Below are 15631 nucleotides of genomic sequence, written 5' to 3' on the forward strand. Positions count from 1 at the left end.
GAGAAGACTATTGATCCAACTTTTATCATTGCTTAGTTGTCTGTAGTTGTCTGTCTGGACATAAGGAATAGTGAAATTTTACCCATCTATGAGAGCATGATTACTGGTGTTTTCCTTGTTCAAATCATGTTTAGGCAGTCATGTTGATAAGACTTTATGGGTATAACTTCTGATATTTCTATGAGACACAATCTCAGAGTAAACACAGTTTCTCTGGCTCTTGCAATCTTTCTACCCGCTCTCCTTGTAATTATCCCTGAATTTCAGGTGCTGGAATGTTTTGTAGATGTATGAGTTGGGACTGGCATTCACAACTCTGCATTTTAATTGGATGTGGTTTTCTATAATGATCTCTGTCCTTTGCAAAAAGAATTTTTCTTGGTGAGGGAGAGGGTTTACCTGGTTATGTGTCAGAAATAAAGGATAAATTCGTGAAACTGGTAAAAACTGTTAGTTAGATGCAGATGTTGAGACACAGAAATAAGAGCATGGTTATAAATTCTACATGAAATGTTAAATCTTCAGTAAAAGAAAATTTTATTTTAGAAAATATTTGCTTGCTTATTTGCATGAAAACCTTTTTCAAATTGTAGAGTATGTTCTTGGAATAGATTTTCTTACTCTCTTAGAGCCATTCATTCATTCCTTTATTCAATTAATAAATGTAAATGCATGTTGAATATCTTTTATACGCATTTTTGGATAAATTTTTGTAATTTTGGGATCTATGAAATGAAAATGAGTCTGCAATATGTTAATATGAGAAGACACATATATGTGGTTATAATCTATATTCTTCATAACATTTTAATGCTCATCACATGTAATGTATTTTTCATGTAAAGAAACTTAAATAAATCCTCTGGTTTTATTTACTTTTAGTTCACTTATAAATCTCTAATTTTGGGCACTTCTTGGTAACCAATACATCATCAGCCTTACAGTTCCTTTGATTCTGGGGCCACTTCTGACACATGTGTTAGGATGATAATAGATATTTAGGTTACTTTTCAGGGTTTGAAAGCTGATTTTGATTAAAAAAACACTGTTTTTTTCATTGAATCCCATGCCATAACTTACATTCCAGGTGAGTAACACTATCAGTGGTGAAAGAAAATAGATATGTCTGACATGTGTACAGAAAAGCTGGGGATTGGCGGGGTGTATACATTCTGACAGAGAGACAACTATGGCCACTACTACAAGAAATGTCAGCACATTCGTTATGTTCCATACAGAGGAGGGGTTGTCTAGTCTTGGTAGGCAGTCTCTGCAAGTGAGCAGTCTCAGGCTGTAAACATCCAGGAAGAGGTAGATGCAGTTTCTACATCTGTACATACTAGTCACATTGAGACTCCCAAGGAAACCTTTGCCATCCATCTCAGCCTGATTTGGGGAAAACTTTGAAGCTCCTATGGGGCTGAGGCATTAGAATACTTGACCTACTGTGCCCATGGTCAACAAAGCACATTCACTCAGGACTTCAATCACTCAGGGCTTCCTCTCCTCCCTACATGTCTGCAGATGTCCACAAAGTCGCTGGAGAGCAGTGCAAAGGCTTGTAATATTTGGGGTATCACAGCAAGGAATGGTTTGCTTTATAATTTGATTACTAACACTTGGTATAGTCAATATATGAAGCTTCTTGTGGGTAAATAATTGAACAAGAAATGCAAGTGTCTTGTAAATACACCTACATACAACAGTGGCTTATAAATGGCTTAAGACACTTTTGTCTGAGGAAATGCAAGTTGTGACTTTCTCACATGACATGGAAAGAAAACTAACCTCCTACAGAAGCTGCTATTCAAGTGGAACCTAAATGGAGCGTTTCCTGTTCAGAATCAAAGGAGCAGTGATGGACTCAAGGAAGGCCTTCAGTGTTCAATATGCCCTTGATAGACTAGAGATGAGAAGTCCAGGAATCTGCCATCTCAACATCTATTCTACAGGACAACAACAGCAAGATTGTCTATATTTCTTTTTGTCTTTTTTTTTCTCCAGACTTTATTTTTAGCTATTGGAAGGAGTCAAGTTCAAGGAAGCTTCTTGTTTTCACATGGATGAAAATTTTTGTCTATATTTTTTTAGTATTTTTTGTGAAATTTTGTTCTTGCTTCCCTACTACTTTGTCTCCCCATGCCTTTCCAATAATTGAAAGAAAATTAATCTTATATCGTCTCCTTATAAGTGATTAGCTAAGCACATTTGCAGAAATGGGTATGGCTGATTATTTAGCTCTAAATCTTTTCTCTGTGTCTCTCATCAGTTTTTCAAAATTAATCTTACTTCAAGGAACTGAAGATGTGGTCAATCATAAACAGTAGAATAACTATGATACATCTTTTTCTGTCATCTTGTTATATACTGTTACTATTTTATTATTGGACCTTTGCTTATGTACTGACTATTGAAGATGAAGGACTCACAAACACTACTTGTCTCAAGTTTTGTGAGGCTGTCTGTCTCATGTACCTTGGTGCCTATTAGTAAAGACAACTGAATTGATGTTGGAACAATGGAAGGAGGGTGGATAAAACTATAGATCCTTGGTGTCTATGGAGAAATATAACTTACAGGAAAAGGGGCAGAGGAAAAGGAGGATGCTTTCTGTGTATGTAGATTATTCATCTTAGTGATTGCTTCCTGGAACTATAAGGATATTCACACATATGCTCACATGCAGTCTCACAATAGTCTTATTTTACACAATGATTGCAATCAATGTTCCATGATTGACATTTGCTAGCATTTTTAAACAAGAAACAGCACCTTAAAATTATCAGAGTGCCATGCATGAGCCACATGAATTATAAATTTTTGCACAGTAGAAAAAAATATGGACTCTGGGTTTAAATGTGTATGGATATTGGCATGTGCATACCTTTGCATAAAATCAAATGATGAATATGTATTTTCTCAGCACTGAGCTTTTAACAAATATGATTTTCAAAGATTATTTTATTGTTGACAGATTTCTAGAAGTGATTTACATACTGTGCATAGGTCTGGAGCATAGCTGGTTCAAGGTATTTAAAGACATGTGGTACTAAGGAATTCCTAGGCACAAGTTCAGATTTTTGCTGCCTTATATAGGGGATAGAATTTCGATGTGATTTACCCAATACTCAGTGCCAGATTAATATCTAAGAGATCTGAGCAAAATGATGAAAATAAGTATATCTTTATTTGTATATTAGTGCACAAGATCAGCTTTTCCTTCATCAAAATTTGCATTGTCTCTAGCCTTCTGTATGTAATGTACACCACATCTGGATGGAGCTCAGTACAGCTGTCAGGGAAAATACAAGACTTTTTATTGTAAAGTATGAAGTGATTACCAAGTCCTAGTTGCTCATTTGGTATTAGACTTGAAAGTTGTTTAAGGGAACATACTATGGGGTTTTGAGAATTGAATATGCACAGCATTTTTGTAAGATATGTTAATAAATCTTAAGCAGTAACAACAGAAATTGGAGCATTAGCTGGAAGATGAGTGGTGTCCTGAAGAACACATTTACAGTCATTCTGAGTGTGGAATTTTTAATTGGCAACTTTGGAAATGTATTCATAGCAGTGGTGAACATCATAGACTTGGTCAAGAGAAGAAAGATCTCTTCAATGGATCAGATCCTCACTGCTCTGGCCATCTCCAGAATTGTGCTTCTGTGGTTAGTATTACTGAATTGGTATCTATCTATGCTTTATCCAGGAGAATGGATAAATGAAAGAATGGTTCGGATAATACACAGTATCTGGACAGCATCCCACCAGTTTAGTCTCTGGCTTGCTACAAGTCTAAGCATCTTTTGCTTTTTCAAGATAGCAAATTTTTCCAACACTCTTTTCTTTTATATTAAGCTTAGAGTGAAAAAAGTGTTGAGAGTGACATTGTTTGTGTCTTTGTTTCTCTTGTGTTTAAATATTATAGTTATTAATTTACCTGAGAACATCTTGATGACTGAGTATAAGGTAAATAAGCCTTACAACTTGAGTTTGAATAACCTACAGCATTCCTCATTATGGTTTTTATTTGCAAACACCATGTTTGCATTTATACCCTTTGCTGTGTCCCTGGTCACTTTTCTCCTGCTCATCTTCTCCCTGTGGAAACATCTGAGGAAGATGCAGCACAGTGACCAAGGATGCAGAGACGCCAGCACCACAGCACACATCAGAACCTTGCAAATAATGATTGCCTCTCTCCTTCTGTATGTCCTTTTCTTTCTGTCTCTTGTTGCTAACGTTTGGGGGTCTCTGCTTCTGGAAAAAGGGATGCTACTTTTGTTCACACAGTCTTCAAGAGTTGCTTTTCCCTCGGTGCACCCCTGTATCCTGATTCTTGGAAATACTAAGCTGAGAAAGGCTTCTCTCTGTGTGCTGGTGTGGCTAAGATGCAGGCACGAAGACAGAGACCCTGAGGTGCAGAGAACCAGGGCGTATTTGTGTAGATCACCCTGTATACCTTAAAGGAACATTGGATCACAAAAATTCTTGTATTTAAATTTATTCAGTTTCTGAATTTTATAAAAATGTATGTTTTCTTTTAAACTTGCAAAAGAGTATTTTGAAGAAATGTTATCTAAGCATTCTACAGTCTTTTTAGAACATATAAAATATGTTAATTTTTAGATACTAAAATTGTATGAAGGTAGATCAGTTGAATGCAAGAAATGACTATAGCAAACCTTAATTTTATACCAGTTAATTCCTTTTAAACATCTCAGAACAAGAAATCTAAATATAGGATATGTATTTATATGTGTTTTCTAAAGTAGAACTTTGTAATTTTAGACACTGTGCTGGTTGGTTTTTTTTTTTTTGTCACAAGCTTGGATCATCTTGGGAGAACACACTTCAACTGAGTAAATACCTCCATCAAATTGGGCAGCAGGAAAGTCAGTGGAGTATTTTCTTAATTGATGGTTGATATGTGTAGGCCCAGTTCCTATGGGCAGTGGTATCCCTGGAATGGTGGTTCTAGGCTGTATAAAAAAAAATCAAGCTGAGTAAATCATGGAGAACCAAGGCAGTAAGCTCTGCTCTTTCATGGCTTTTGAATCACTTTCTGCCTTCATTTCCTGCCCTGACTTCCTTTAATGATTAACTATAAACAATGAGCTGCAATAGATCCTTTCAATTCCAAGTTGCTTTTGGTCATGCTGTCTATCATATCCCTAGAAAGCAAACTAGGACACACTTAAAATGTATTTTTATCTAGAAACTGTGAGTAAATATTATATAAGAATTGACACATAAGTAATGGATTAGTAGAAATAAAATATTCAGTTTATTATTTAAAACATCAGATTCAACTTAGAAATTGCAAAGTTCATTATGGCATCACACACCTATATTTTACTAGGTGTGAAGCAACCAGGTTGTCTTAGGAAAAGAAATTTAGAGGAAGTTGTAAGTGATCTATATTAGATAAATGTGAGTGTCTTCTAGGCTTACATGTTGTTAGTACTAATTAAATAGTACAAATAAGAGGTAAACAAAATTAGTAAGTGAAGTTATAAAGAAAATAAGACGTTTTAAAATGATTTAGGTGCAATAATGATATGGAGAAGAAAGCATCAAATGTGTATGTGTGTTCAATGCTGTTTAAATATTTAGGGAGAAGATAGACATATTGAATGTTTTAAAAATGAGACTTGTAATTCATCAAATATATAAATTCTTTCAAATTTCTGTTTTCTTTGTTGTTTTGGTAGGGTTCTTTCTTTTTTCTCCTTATGCAATGCTTTCATTTGTTTATCTGTTAAAAACTATAATGTCAAGAAATGATGTCTATTTTTATTTTTTTTGTCACTGTTTGCAGACAGTTAAACAGAAACAGGTGACATAAAATAAAACATGATTGTTTTAAATATAAATGCTGATTTTTATATGAAATTAGTAGATAATCTTTTAGCTCTTACACATGTTTGACTAAGTGATTTTCATGAGAGGAAACCTCGTTTCTGAGATTTAAAAAGACTTAGAAGTGTCTTAAGTTGCTAGCAGACAGCTTAAGAAAAAAACTTGACAAAGTTGTGGGATGATTTATCTGGAATGCCCAGCCAACACAATAAATGGAAAGACGGCCAAATTCAGATGAAATATCAAGAGACTGAGTTGATACTTACCTGAAAACTTCCTTTATAAGGGCAAGTTCCACAGTACCAGATAAGGCTCTTCTGGCAAAAACATGCCAACTTGTCTAATAGTCTCAGAAGCACGTTCTGGCGGATTATAAATTCCTCACTATAAAATATGTTGGGACCAATTAAGTCCTGGCCTTCAGCTGCTCTTCCCTGTCTAGAGTCTTCTAATTGAAGTTATTAAAAGCTGTGCCTAGCTTAGAGGATCAGAGGATGGGATTTTCACCTGTTGGCCATTGACTGCAGTGTATTTAAGCCTCCATGGTGCTAATAAAGATGGGCTTTTGGTACCAGTGTTGGAAGATCTGTGTTGGTCTGTCTCTGCGTGTGTATTCTCAACCTCTAGCCCCTTGCCTGAAGCTTGCGAACTGGGTTCTAGTGCATAGAGCACAGACGCGGGCCCCCGGTGCACGACATTTGGAGATCCCACCGAAATATCAAGAAAGGGAACGCTGAGAGGTCGCCCACAGAAAGTGAGGGTGGATTGGGGTATGTGTTAATCCTGATGCCATTCAGATTGAGGTATGTGTTAATCCTGACGCCCTTCAGATTGGGGTATGTGTTAATCCTGACTTCCTTTGCTTGGTTTCAGCCCAGCAGAAAGAGGTAAGCAAACAGGGTCGTTCACAGTGTGTCGTTCCTGGCCTACGGGGATATATTGAGGAGTTAAGATGGGAGCTGTAGGCAGTATCTTCTCTGATTTGTTCAGAAAAGAGTCGGACGCTAGGGAGGAGTTTGATTATTTAGACTTTGTGGAGGATAGTGAAGATTCATCAAAAGAAGAGGAGGAGATCATACGTAAGGAAATAAGAAATCTCTTTAGAAAACTGAGAACACAAGTAAAAAACGATTTACACCCAACTCTCTTGGCCCCACCAGCTTATAATGATGAAGGTTGGTGGTCTGAGTTGAGTAGGGGCTCTGGCACTGAACAAAACAAGGGAGTTTGTTTCCGTCTTGTACACATGGTTGCACCAGTGATGGAGGTGCCAGACACCAAAAACCCAGGGCAAATAATTCGCCAGCATTTTGCAACACAATCTAAAGAAATGAAGCAATTAAAGGAAGCTGTAGCTGCATATGGGGCTCAAGCACCCTTCACATTGGCCATGGTAGAATCTTTCTCTGCTATGAATTTAACACCAAGTGATTGGCAGCAGTTATGTCGTGATGTCTTATCTGGAGGAGATTATCTCCTATGGCGAGGGGAATATCAGGAAAATTGTAAGAAAATGGCCCAGTTAAATGCTCTAGTGGGTCGAGCTCAACGTAATTTAGATATGTTAACTGGGGCTGGGACTTATGCTTATTTGCAGCAAAAAATTCTGTATGATCCAGGAGTATTCGCCCAAATAGCTGCAGCTGCCACTAAAGCTTGGAAGACCCCACCTAACAAAGCAGCTGGGGATCAATTATCAAAAGTTTTACAAGGACCATCTGAACCATTCCAAGATTATGTAGATAAACTGTTAGAATTAGCAGGTAGATTGTTTGGAGATGAGACAACAGCGATGCCTATAATAAAGCAACTTGTATTTGAAAATTCCAATAGATATTGTAAGGAAGCATTACGCCCTCACAAAACAAAGAATTTAAATGAATATATCAGGATATGCAGAAATATAGATGGGGAATTTCATTCAAGGCCAGGTTATAGCAGCAGCTATTCAACTTCAGAGAAACAAGAGGACTGGGAGAGAGGGCCGGAGGCCGTAATTGTTTTAATTGCGGAACTCCTGGTCATTTTCGAAAGGAATGCCTACAGCTGATAATGAGGGAATGAGGAAACCTGGCATGGGCCCTCCTAGATGCAGAAGGGGAGCACATTGGGCTAATAATTGCCACTCCAAAACAAATATAGATGGGAAACCCTTGCCACCTACCATTAGTCAACGGCAGGGAAACTGGCAGAGGGCCCTGCTCCAGGGCTGTAAAACCTCAGTGTAGGGAGCAATGACCACGGGACCGCAGGGACGGTACCCCAGCAGTGGCCGTGTCCAGTTCCAAAGACCTTATTACAGGACAATGGAAGGAGCCCATGCCCCTATTGGCTAGGGTGAGAGGACCTGTTTGTGTTTTTCCTCCAGGAATGGACAAGCCCATTTAGGTACCAGAGCTATATGTTCAGGCTGTGGAAAAATGATGAGAAAGGATCCTGTGATAGGCCTGAGGATAACACCTGTCATTTTCTTAATGAGCCTCCTGGTGAGTCCCAATCAAGCAGAAAGCACTGTGTGAAGCCTGGTAAGAAACACTCTTGTATTGATCAGTGAGCCAAGTTAGTTCTTCATATTTATCTTTTTATTCCTCAAACTGTACTGCTGTAACTGCTTTAAGCAATATGGTGAGAGAACAGGTTTCTATTAACCAAACCTTTTCCTCTGTGAATGCTTTATGCTTTGTTACATATTTGGGACTATGAATATTATTACTTTAAAGGAATCCTATACAAGTGAGTGTAGTTCTTATCTTTCTCTTTTCGAATATTTCTCTGAAAGCTCAGGCACTATTAAATCCCATGTTTGTTCTAGTTTTCTTTCTTTTTTCTTTTCCTTTTTGAAGTATGGAATAGTACCTTTGGGGGAAAAGATATTCTTGGTTGTTCTTTCAGAAACTGTGGCCTGAACGACTGCTGGAATGACCACTCCAGTGCTGCCTTGTAGGTTCAGGTACCAGCCATCATACCACTGCCAATTAACAAAAAGGCTAAGCAGACTGAGATGACCCTGTATTGAGAGCAACAAGATTCTGGAGAGACCACTGCAGTGGTTGCTGTCATCGTGGTGTCTGCTTCTGCAGCCATGGTCGCAGGACCGGCAATGGCACAAACATCGTTATTGTCGGACACCATGGATAAACTGGCATGACAAGTCAACGATGCTCTCCAGACGCATAATATCCTGAATGTCCACATTAAATTTGGACTTTCTAATTTAAATCAAGAGACTGCCCTATTGTAGAAGTAGGTGGACTTATGGCTAGTACAACAGACGTCTTGTTCACACTTTTATCATTCCATTTGTATGACAACTGTTAATATTGTTAATGCCTCTTATGTGGTGAAACAACTCAATGGTTGCTTGAATAGCACTTGAAATGCTACAATTAGCACACTAGATTGTAACTCTTTTATCCAAAAGGTTGGTAGAATACCATAGCCCAAATGGGAAGCTGGATTCAGTAGTAACTGGGGACCCTATTGCTGGCAATCTTAACGCTTGTTGCCATGGGCATTCATCTCTGAATTCTGTGTAAGATCAGACAAACCATGAGAATTCAGCATATGGTCACCTAGCAAGTCCTTATGAGCCTGTTGGCCAGTAACTTGAACGTACTCCAGGTTTGGTTGCAAATACTGCACCAACAATGAAGACTCCTCCATAGATGGGCAACTTCTACAGAAGAGGACCCACCTAAGACAGGGTAGGGGCCTCCCAAAGATGGGTAAGGGTTTACTCTTCTGAGATGACCTAAGATAGGAGGGTCTTCTGCTTTATAAAAAATTTAGGGGGGAGATGTTGGGACCAATTAAGTCCTGGCCTTCAGCTGCTCTTCCCTGTCTAGAGCCTTCTAATTGAAGTTACTAGAAGCCGTGCCTAGCTTAGAGAATCAGAGGATGGGATTTTTATCTGTTGGCCATTGACTGTAATGTATTTAAGTCTCCATGGTGCTATTAAAGATGGGCTTTTGGTACCAGTGGTGGAAGGTCTGTATGTCGGTCTGTCTCTGCGTGTGTATTTTCAACCTCCAGCCCCTTGCCTGAAGCTTGCGAACTGGGTTCTAGCGCATGGAGCACAGACAGGGGCCGCGATGCACGGCAAAATGAAATGCAGACCTCACACCATTGTTAGGCCTACACCTGGTCAAGGAGGAAAGAATAAAAGTCTGTAGGATGCTCATCCCTAAATGAGACAGCTCTACCACATGCCGTTCTCATAATGCTCAGGGATCATTGCAGTGGTTGAAGAAGGAAGATGTAAGAGCCAGAGGAAGTGGATGATTCCAGGGAAACAGTTTTCTGGACACTGTAGGGCAGCTGCATATATGACGTTATAGTAGCTGTGATAATGGATACAAGACCCATGTAAGCACAAAGTAGAACAAATCCTAGCATGGAGAGGGGGAGGAGGGAATTGAGGCCCACAGCCAAATCAAGGATCCTTGGCAACCATTGCCTGTAGGGAGATGGACATTCTCTTAAAGAATATAGCCTCTTGTGAACCACCCATGAGCCAGTGGCAGACCATATATTAAAGGATATATGAGTGCACAAATTGTGCTTAGTAAGGGTTAAAAACACAAAAGACATAAAACATGTGGGTAGAGAAGTGGGAGGCTGAATCTGGGTAGAGTTATGGAAGGGGGTGAATTTAGCTGCTTACATTTGCAAAGATCTAGTGAAATTTACAAAATGAACAAATAGGTTAAATTTAGTTTCAAAAATAAAGGACCAAAATAAATGGATCAAATTATTACAATTTAACAAAGTATTAGCTCAATAACCAACAAAAATTTAATTATTTCACAACTTCACAGAATAGGCTACATCATCCCAAAATGACACATGCAAGTAACATTGCACAGACTGAACAGGTTATATTTAGGAATATATATGTATATTCCTAAACATATATGCATAGAGTAATAACTAGTGAAAAAAGGTCATGAATTTAAAGAAGAACTAACAAGAGTATATGGTATGGCTTGGAGGGAGTAAAGGGAAGGGAATTATAAAAGAGAGAGAAAACTTGTCAATAATGTTTTAATAAACTTTATAAATAAAGAATTCATTACTGGCAAGGAATACACAAGAATTTCAAAGAAGAATGTACTATTGTATAGGCTACTAGTGAGTATAAAAGGTCTTGTTCTAGCTAATAGATTTGTTGTTATACATTATATGTTCTTTGCAAAAATTAAATAATTCATTAATAAAATATCAATAATAATATTTCATGAATTTGGAACATAAGTGATACTTAGTCATTGGTAAAATCAAAACAAGACTACACATTTCAACCAATCCTCAAAATAGAGCTGAACTATAGTACTTTCTTAACTGATGTTTGAAAATTTCAACCATATATGGAACATTCACATTTGTTAATGCATTTAATAAAAAAAGAAGGTAAGTGATTAAAATAATTTCATCTGATGGAAATGGTTGGAAACTAATCTTTAAAAATAGAAATTATGGAGAAGAAAATGCTTACTTAAGTGTGCTATACACAGAATACTAGGCAATGTTGTTCATGTTTAATTATGAAAACAACATCACTTTGAGGGAAAAAGAAATTAAAATATATCAAAAGCACTCTATCCTGCATTTCATAGCTAGAAAAAGGCAAATATAAAAAAGATTGTTAAAACTGTTAACCAAATATCCTACCTCCCATTTTTAGCTAAATTATAATTGAATAGACAATGATCATTTAATATGTCAAAGTATTGGTTCCATTATTCTCCATGGGCACAAAAATATATGAACACCAAAGTACTTGGAAAATGGCATTGTGTATGCATATTAGGATGGCTAATATCCATTGTCAATTTAATGGAATTAATAAACACCTTGCACTTCAGTGAGGCTTACTTTTGAGAATGTTTGTGAAGGCGTTTAAGAGAGAATTACCTGAAGTCAAAGGACTAACATTTAATGTTGCCATCACCATTCCACAGAATGGATTCCTGGGTTGAAGAAATAGAAAGGGGGAGAGCAGAAAACTATTTGGGCATGTTCATTTTTTTTTCTCTGCTTTCTGATCTCCCAAGATATAACAAGCAGTTATGGTTCTGTTGTTATAAAATGATCCATTCCTATCACTATGATTTCACCACTAGAATGGCCTATACCCTCATACTCCAAGCTAAAACAAGCCTTTAATTTCTCTAGTAGGCTTATGTCAGTAATATTGTCAAAGCAATAAAAAAAATTACTAATGTAGAAAATTTCTGGTGCTGAGAAATGGGGCTGTTTCTGTTAGAAAACTGACCATGTGGTGTCCATGACTTTGGAATAGTTTGTAGGAAAAATACCGAAAAGTTTAATACTTTTCAGACATCACAGTTATTGACTGTTCATATAAGAATTCAGGAACCAGAATGTTAATAGAAATCATGACCAATGATTCAATGCACATGAACCTCACATGGATTTGGTTGAGAACTGCACAACCAGTGAGTAGCAGGTGTTGTAAGGAAGGTTGCTTATTTGTTTTCCAGTTGCCCAGACTCCCAAAATAAACACACAGAAAATATATTATTTGAATCACTGATTGGACCATTAGCTCTAGCTTCTTATTTGCTAACTCTTACATTTTAATTTAACCCATCTCCATTAATCTGTGCATCACCATGAGGTCGTGGAATATCAGCAAAATTTCAGCACGTCTGTCTCCAGTAGTGGTTTCATGACTTCTGTTCTAACTCCTCCTTTTTACTCCCAGCATTCAGTTTAGTTTTCCCCGCCTACTTCTATTTCCTGCACAGGCCCGATGGTATTCACAGCAAACAGAGGGAAATCCCACATCAAGTAGGCTTTCCTTTGGGTCACCAGCCAACTCCCAAATAAAGTCATGGATATTTAGTGTTAGTTAAGAATGCTTGGCCTTAGCTTATTCTTGTCCCACTAGCTCTTATAATTTTTATTTAACCTATGTCTCTTCATCTACATCTTGCCTTGGGAATTTTTTACTTTTATTCTCTATGTCCTGCTTTATGTTTGTCTGAATGGCAATTTCCAGGCTAGTTGACCCCAAGCATCCCCCTTACTCTCTAACTTATTCTTTTCTTTTTTTCTTGAGCCTAGATTCCACTTCCTACTTATTTTATCTGCCCACCAGCCCTCTTATGTCCCTTATGCCTAACTATTGGCTCTGCAGATCTTTATTAGACCAATCAGGTACCTTAGTCAGGCAAAGCAAGACATCTTTACATCATTAAATAAATTCAGCATAAACAAATCGAACACATCTTTATTTTTATATAAAGAGATACTTTATATAAAGTAATATTCTACAGCACCAGTGGTCATTAACATAGTATGTCAATGAATCTGGTTACATACTTCTTGTGTTCAAGGAAACTTAATGAGGATAAATTTAAATAATACAAGGAATTTTAAAACAGTATAGCATTTATGCGTTGGCATGATTTTTGCTCACCTAGGTGTATAGTATTAAAATAAGAAAAAAAAAGATTTGGAAAATTTAGCATTTGTGAGAGTCAGATTACTCATACATACTCTCTCTCACACAGAGATAGCCAGAAGTAAGAGAGTGGACACACAGTTCCTGCTGCTTTTTAAACTATAAGAGACCATATCCAAGTGGGCTGGTATCTTAAAGGCTATTAGCTGAAGGAGCAGAATATGCTCCCACAGCACCTCCCCTTTTTTTTTTAAATAAGAGAGTTCCAAACCCCTTACAAAATGTATATACTAGGAACAGATATCAAGTATAATTAGAATTACAACCAGCATAAATAATATTAAGCAAGGAACATATACTAAATGTTTTAATAAACATTCTATCCTATGGAGTCTCAGTCTTGTATAAGAAATGACTTGGCTAGATCGTAAGAGTTCAGTAACTACGATTATCTAATCTTCATCCCCATTGAAGGCCTGAGAAGGGAGATAATATTACTTGAGCATGCAGGAAATACAATCAAGTAGCTTCCAAAGTGAGCAATATATGACGGAGACAATTAGCTACCTGAGCAATTACTACCCAAAGCCTCATTTTGCAACATTGAAGCAACCAACTCTGGCTAAGGTCTATTGTAACTGATAGACCATTTTCAGAGGCAGGAATTTTTTTTAAAACTGCCTTACCCTGTCTTGGCAAGATTTGACAGTCCTGCTTATTCATTTCTGGATATCATGTAACTTGTCAGTGGTTGAGGCATTGTCAATTCCTTTCCCAAAGGAGAGATTTTCCAAGAAGAAAACAAGCTCCAAGTAGAGTGTCTTTGGTGCTCAACATTCTCTAGGTAATAGATTGGTGCTGTCAGAAGCAATCATGTCTCATGTCAACAGATCCTGAAGTTATTTAAACACCATGTTCTTCAGAACCTTGAAGTGGTTGAGGATTATCTATCTAAACAGAATACAATCTCTATGTATCTAAAGAACCTAATTGATCTGACTGTATGTACAACAAACATGAACAACTATTGACCTATAATAATTAATACCAGTATAACTTAAAGACTCAAACTTCATATAAGAATATTAAATAACCTGTAAACAAATGTGCAACAAATGAGGTCAATGACCTCAAAATGTAAACAATATATAAGTATCTCTCTAAGTAGGAGTAATATATAATGCAATATGAAAATATATCCTAAAAGTTGTATCAATATAAAAAATGTCCTAAACAGAGATAATAACATACATATATACAATCTGACAAAATAACTTTGTATAGGTGTACAAATAAACATAAGTAACAGATATAATTTTAACTTGTATCAGTATACAAAAACTATACTAATGTAAATTAGTATTCACTTTATTACCCACTATTATCCCATATCCCCCCCTTTTTTAAGCAAACATAGTTTTAACCTCAACCCTCTATATAATACAAGTAATAACAACCCCTAAACAGTGTTCCCAACACTATAAACGAACTTTATGGGAATGGGGGCATCATCTTCTATAATTGCTTCTTTCTGTCATGGGGGCGATGTTCTCTTAATGGGGTCCTGCAAAATTAACGTGATGGTTAAGTTTCAAAATTACTGTCTAGTATAGTTGCAAACAATTTCTAAGCAGTTGTTAGATAGGTTTTTTTTTTTCAAAGTTCTTATTTGGAGTCCTGGCCAAAATGTCATGAAAAGGTACACCATTTCAACAGCTGGTACCCAAATAAAGAAGTGGTCTTATAGTATCACTGTCTGCATCACAATGTCATCTCAATTAGGTAGAGTTGTTGCTGTGGGTCCCCATCTTCTTTCTGGAAATGTCAAAGATTACTGCAGGAAAAGGATCTGTAGGAAAATCTGTTGTTCATCATGAAAAACTTAAACATCATTTATATATACATACATTCAATGAAGAATATGATATAGGTAAGAAAAGGCATGGAGAAAGTAAAAATTTTTCCTAAATTCTTTCTTCTGTCCCATACCAGATGGCTCCTGATATGAGACAGAAACTCTGAATGTTCCTTTTAAAAACATGCTTAAATTTAGAGAAGTACAGATCTATTGTCCAACTCCAAAACCAGCTGAATATATTAATATACATATGTGCATGTATGTGTGTGTATGAGTAAATGTAAGTGTAACTCATACCTAGATTCATAAACCATATTTTGTTTTCTAGATGCTCCTTAGTGGATAGTTATTTTTTCTTCTGTCAGAATCCAAACATCCAGAGTCTGTTGAATTTTTGATGATGTGTATTTTCCTGCAAAGATAAGAGCAGAACCCTGCCCAACCCTGATGAGATTTGCTTACCACCTATATGATTGTCA

General features: G+C 36.9%; 1 protein-coding gene across 1 annotated transcript; it reads left to right on the forward strand.

Annotated features, from left to right (window-relative positions):
- Positions 1-3492: 3492 nt before the first annotated feature.
- LOC130883886 (taste receptor type 2 member 116-like) lies at positions 3493-4470 on the forward strand. Its single transcript, XM_057784705.1, has one exon. The coding sequence runs from the start codon at positions 3493-3495 to the stop codon at positions 4468-4470; it is 978 nt and encodes a 325-aa protein (XP_057640688.1).
- Positions 4471-15631: the final 11161 nt, after the last annotated feature.

This window comes from Chionomys nivalis, chromosome 1, assembly GCF_950005125.1.
Source record: "Chionomys nivalis chromosome 1, mChiNiv1.1, whole genome shotgun sequence".
NCBI lineage: Eukaryota > Metazoa > Chordata > Mammalia > Rodentia > Cricetidae > Chionomys > Chionomys nivalis.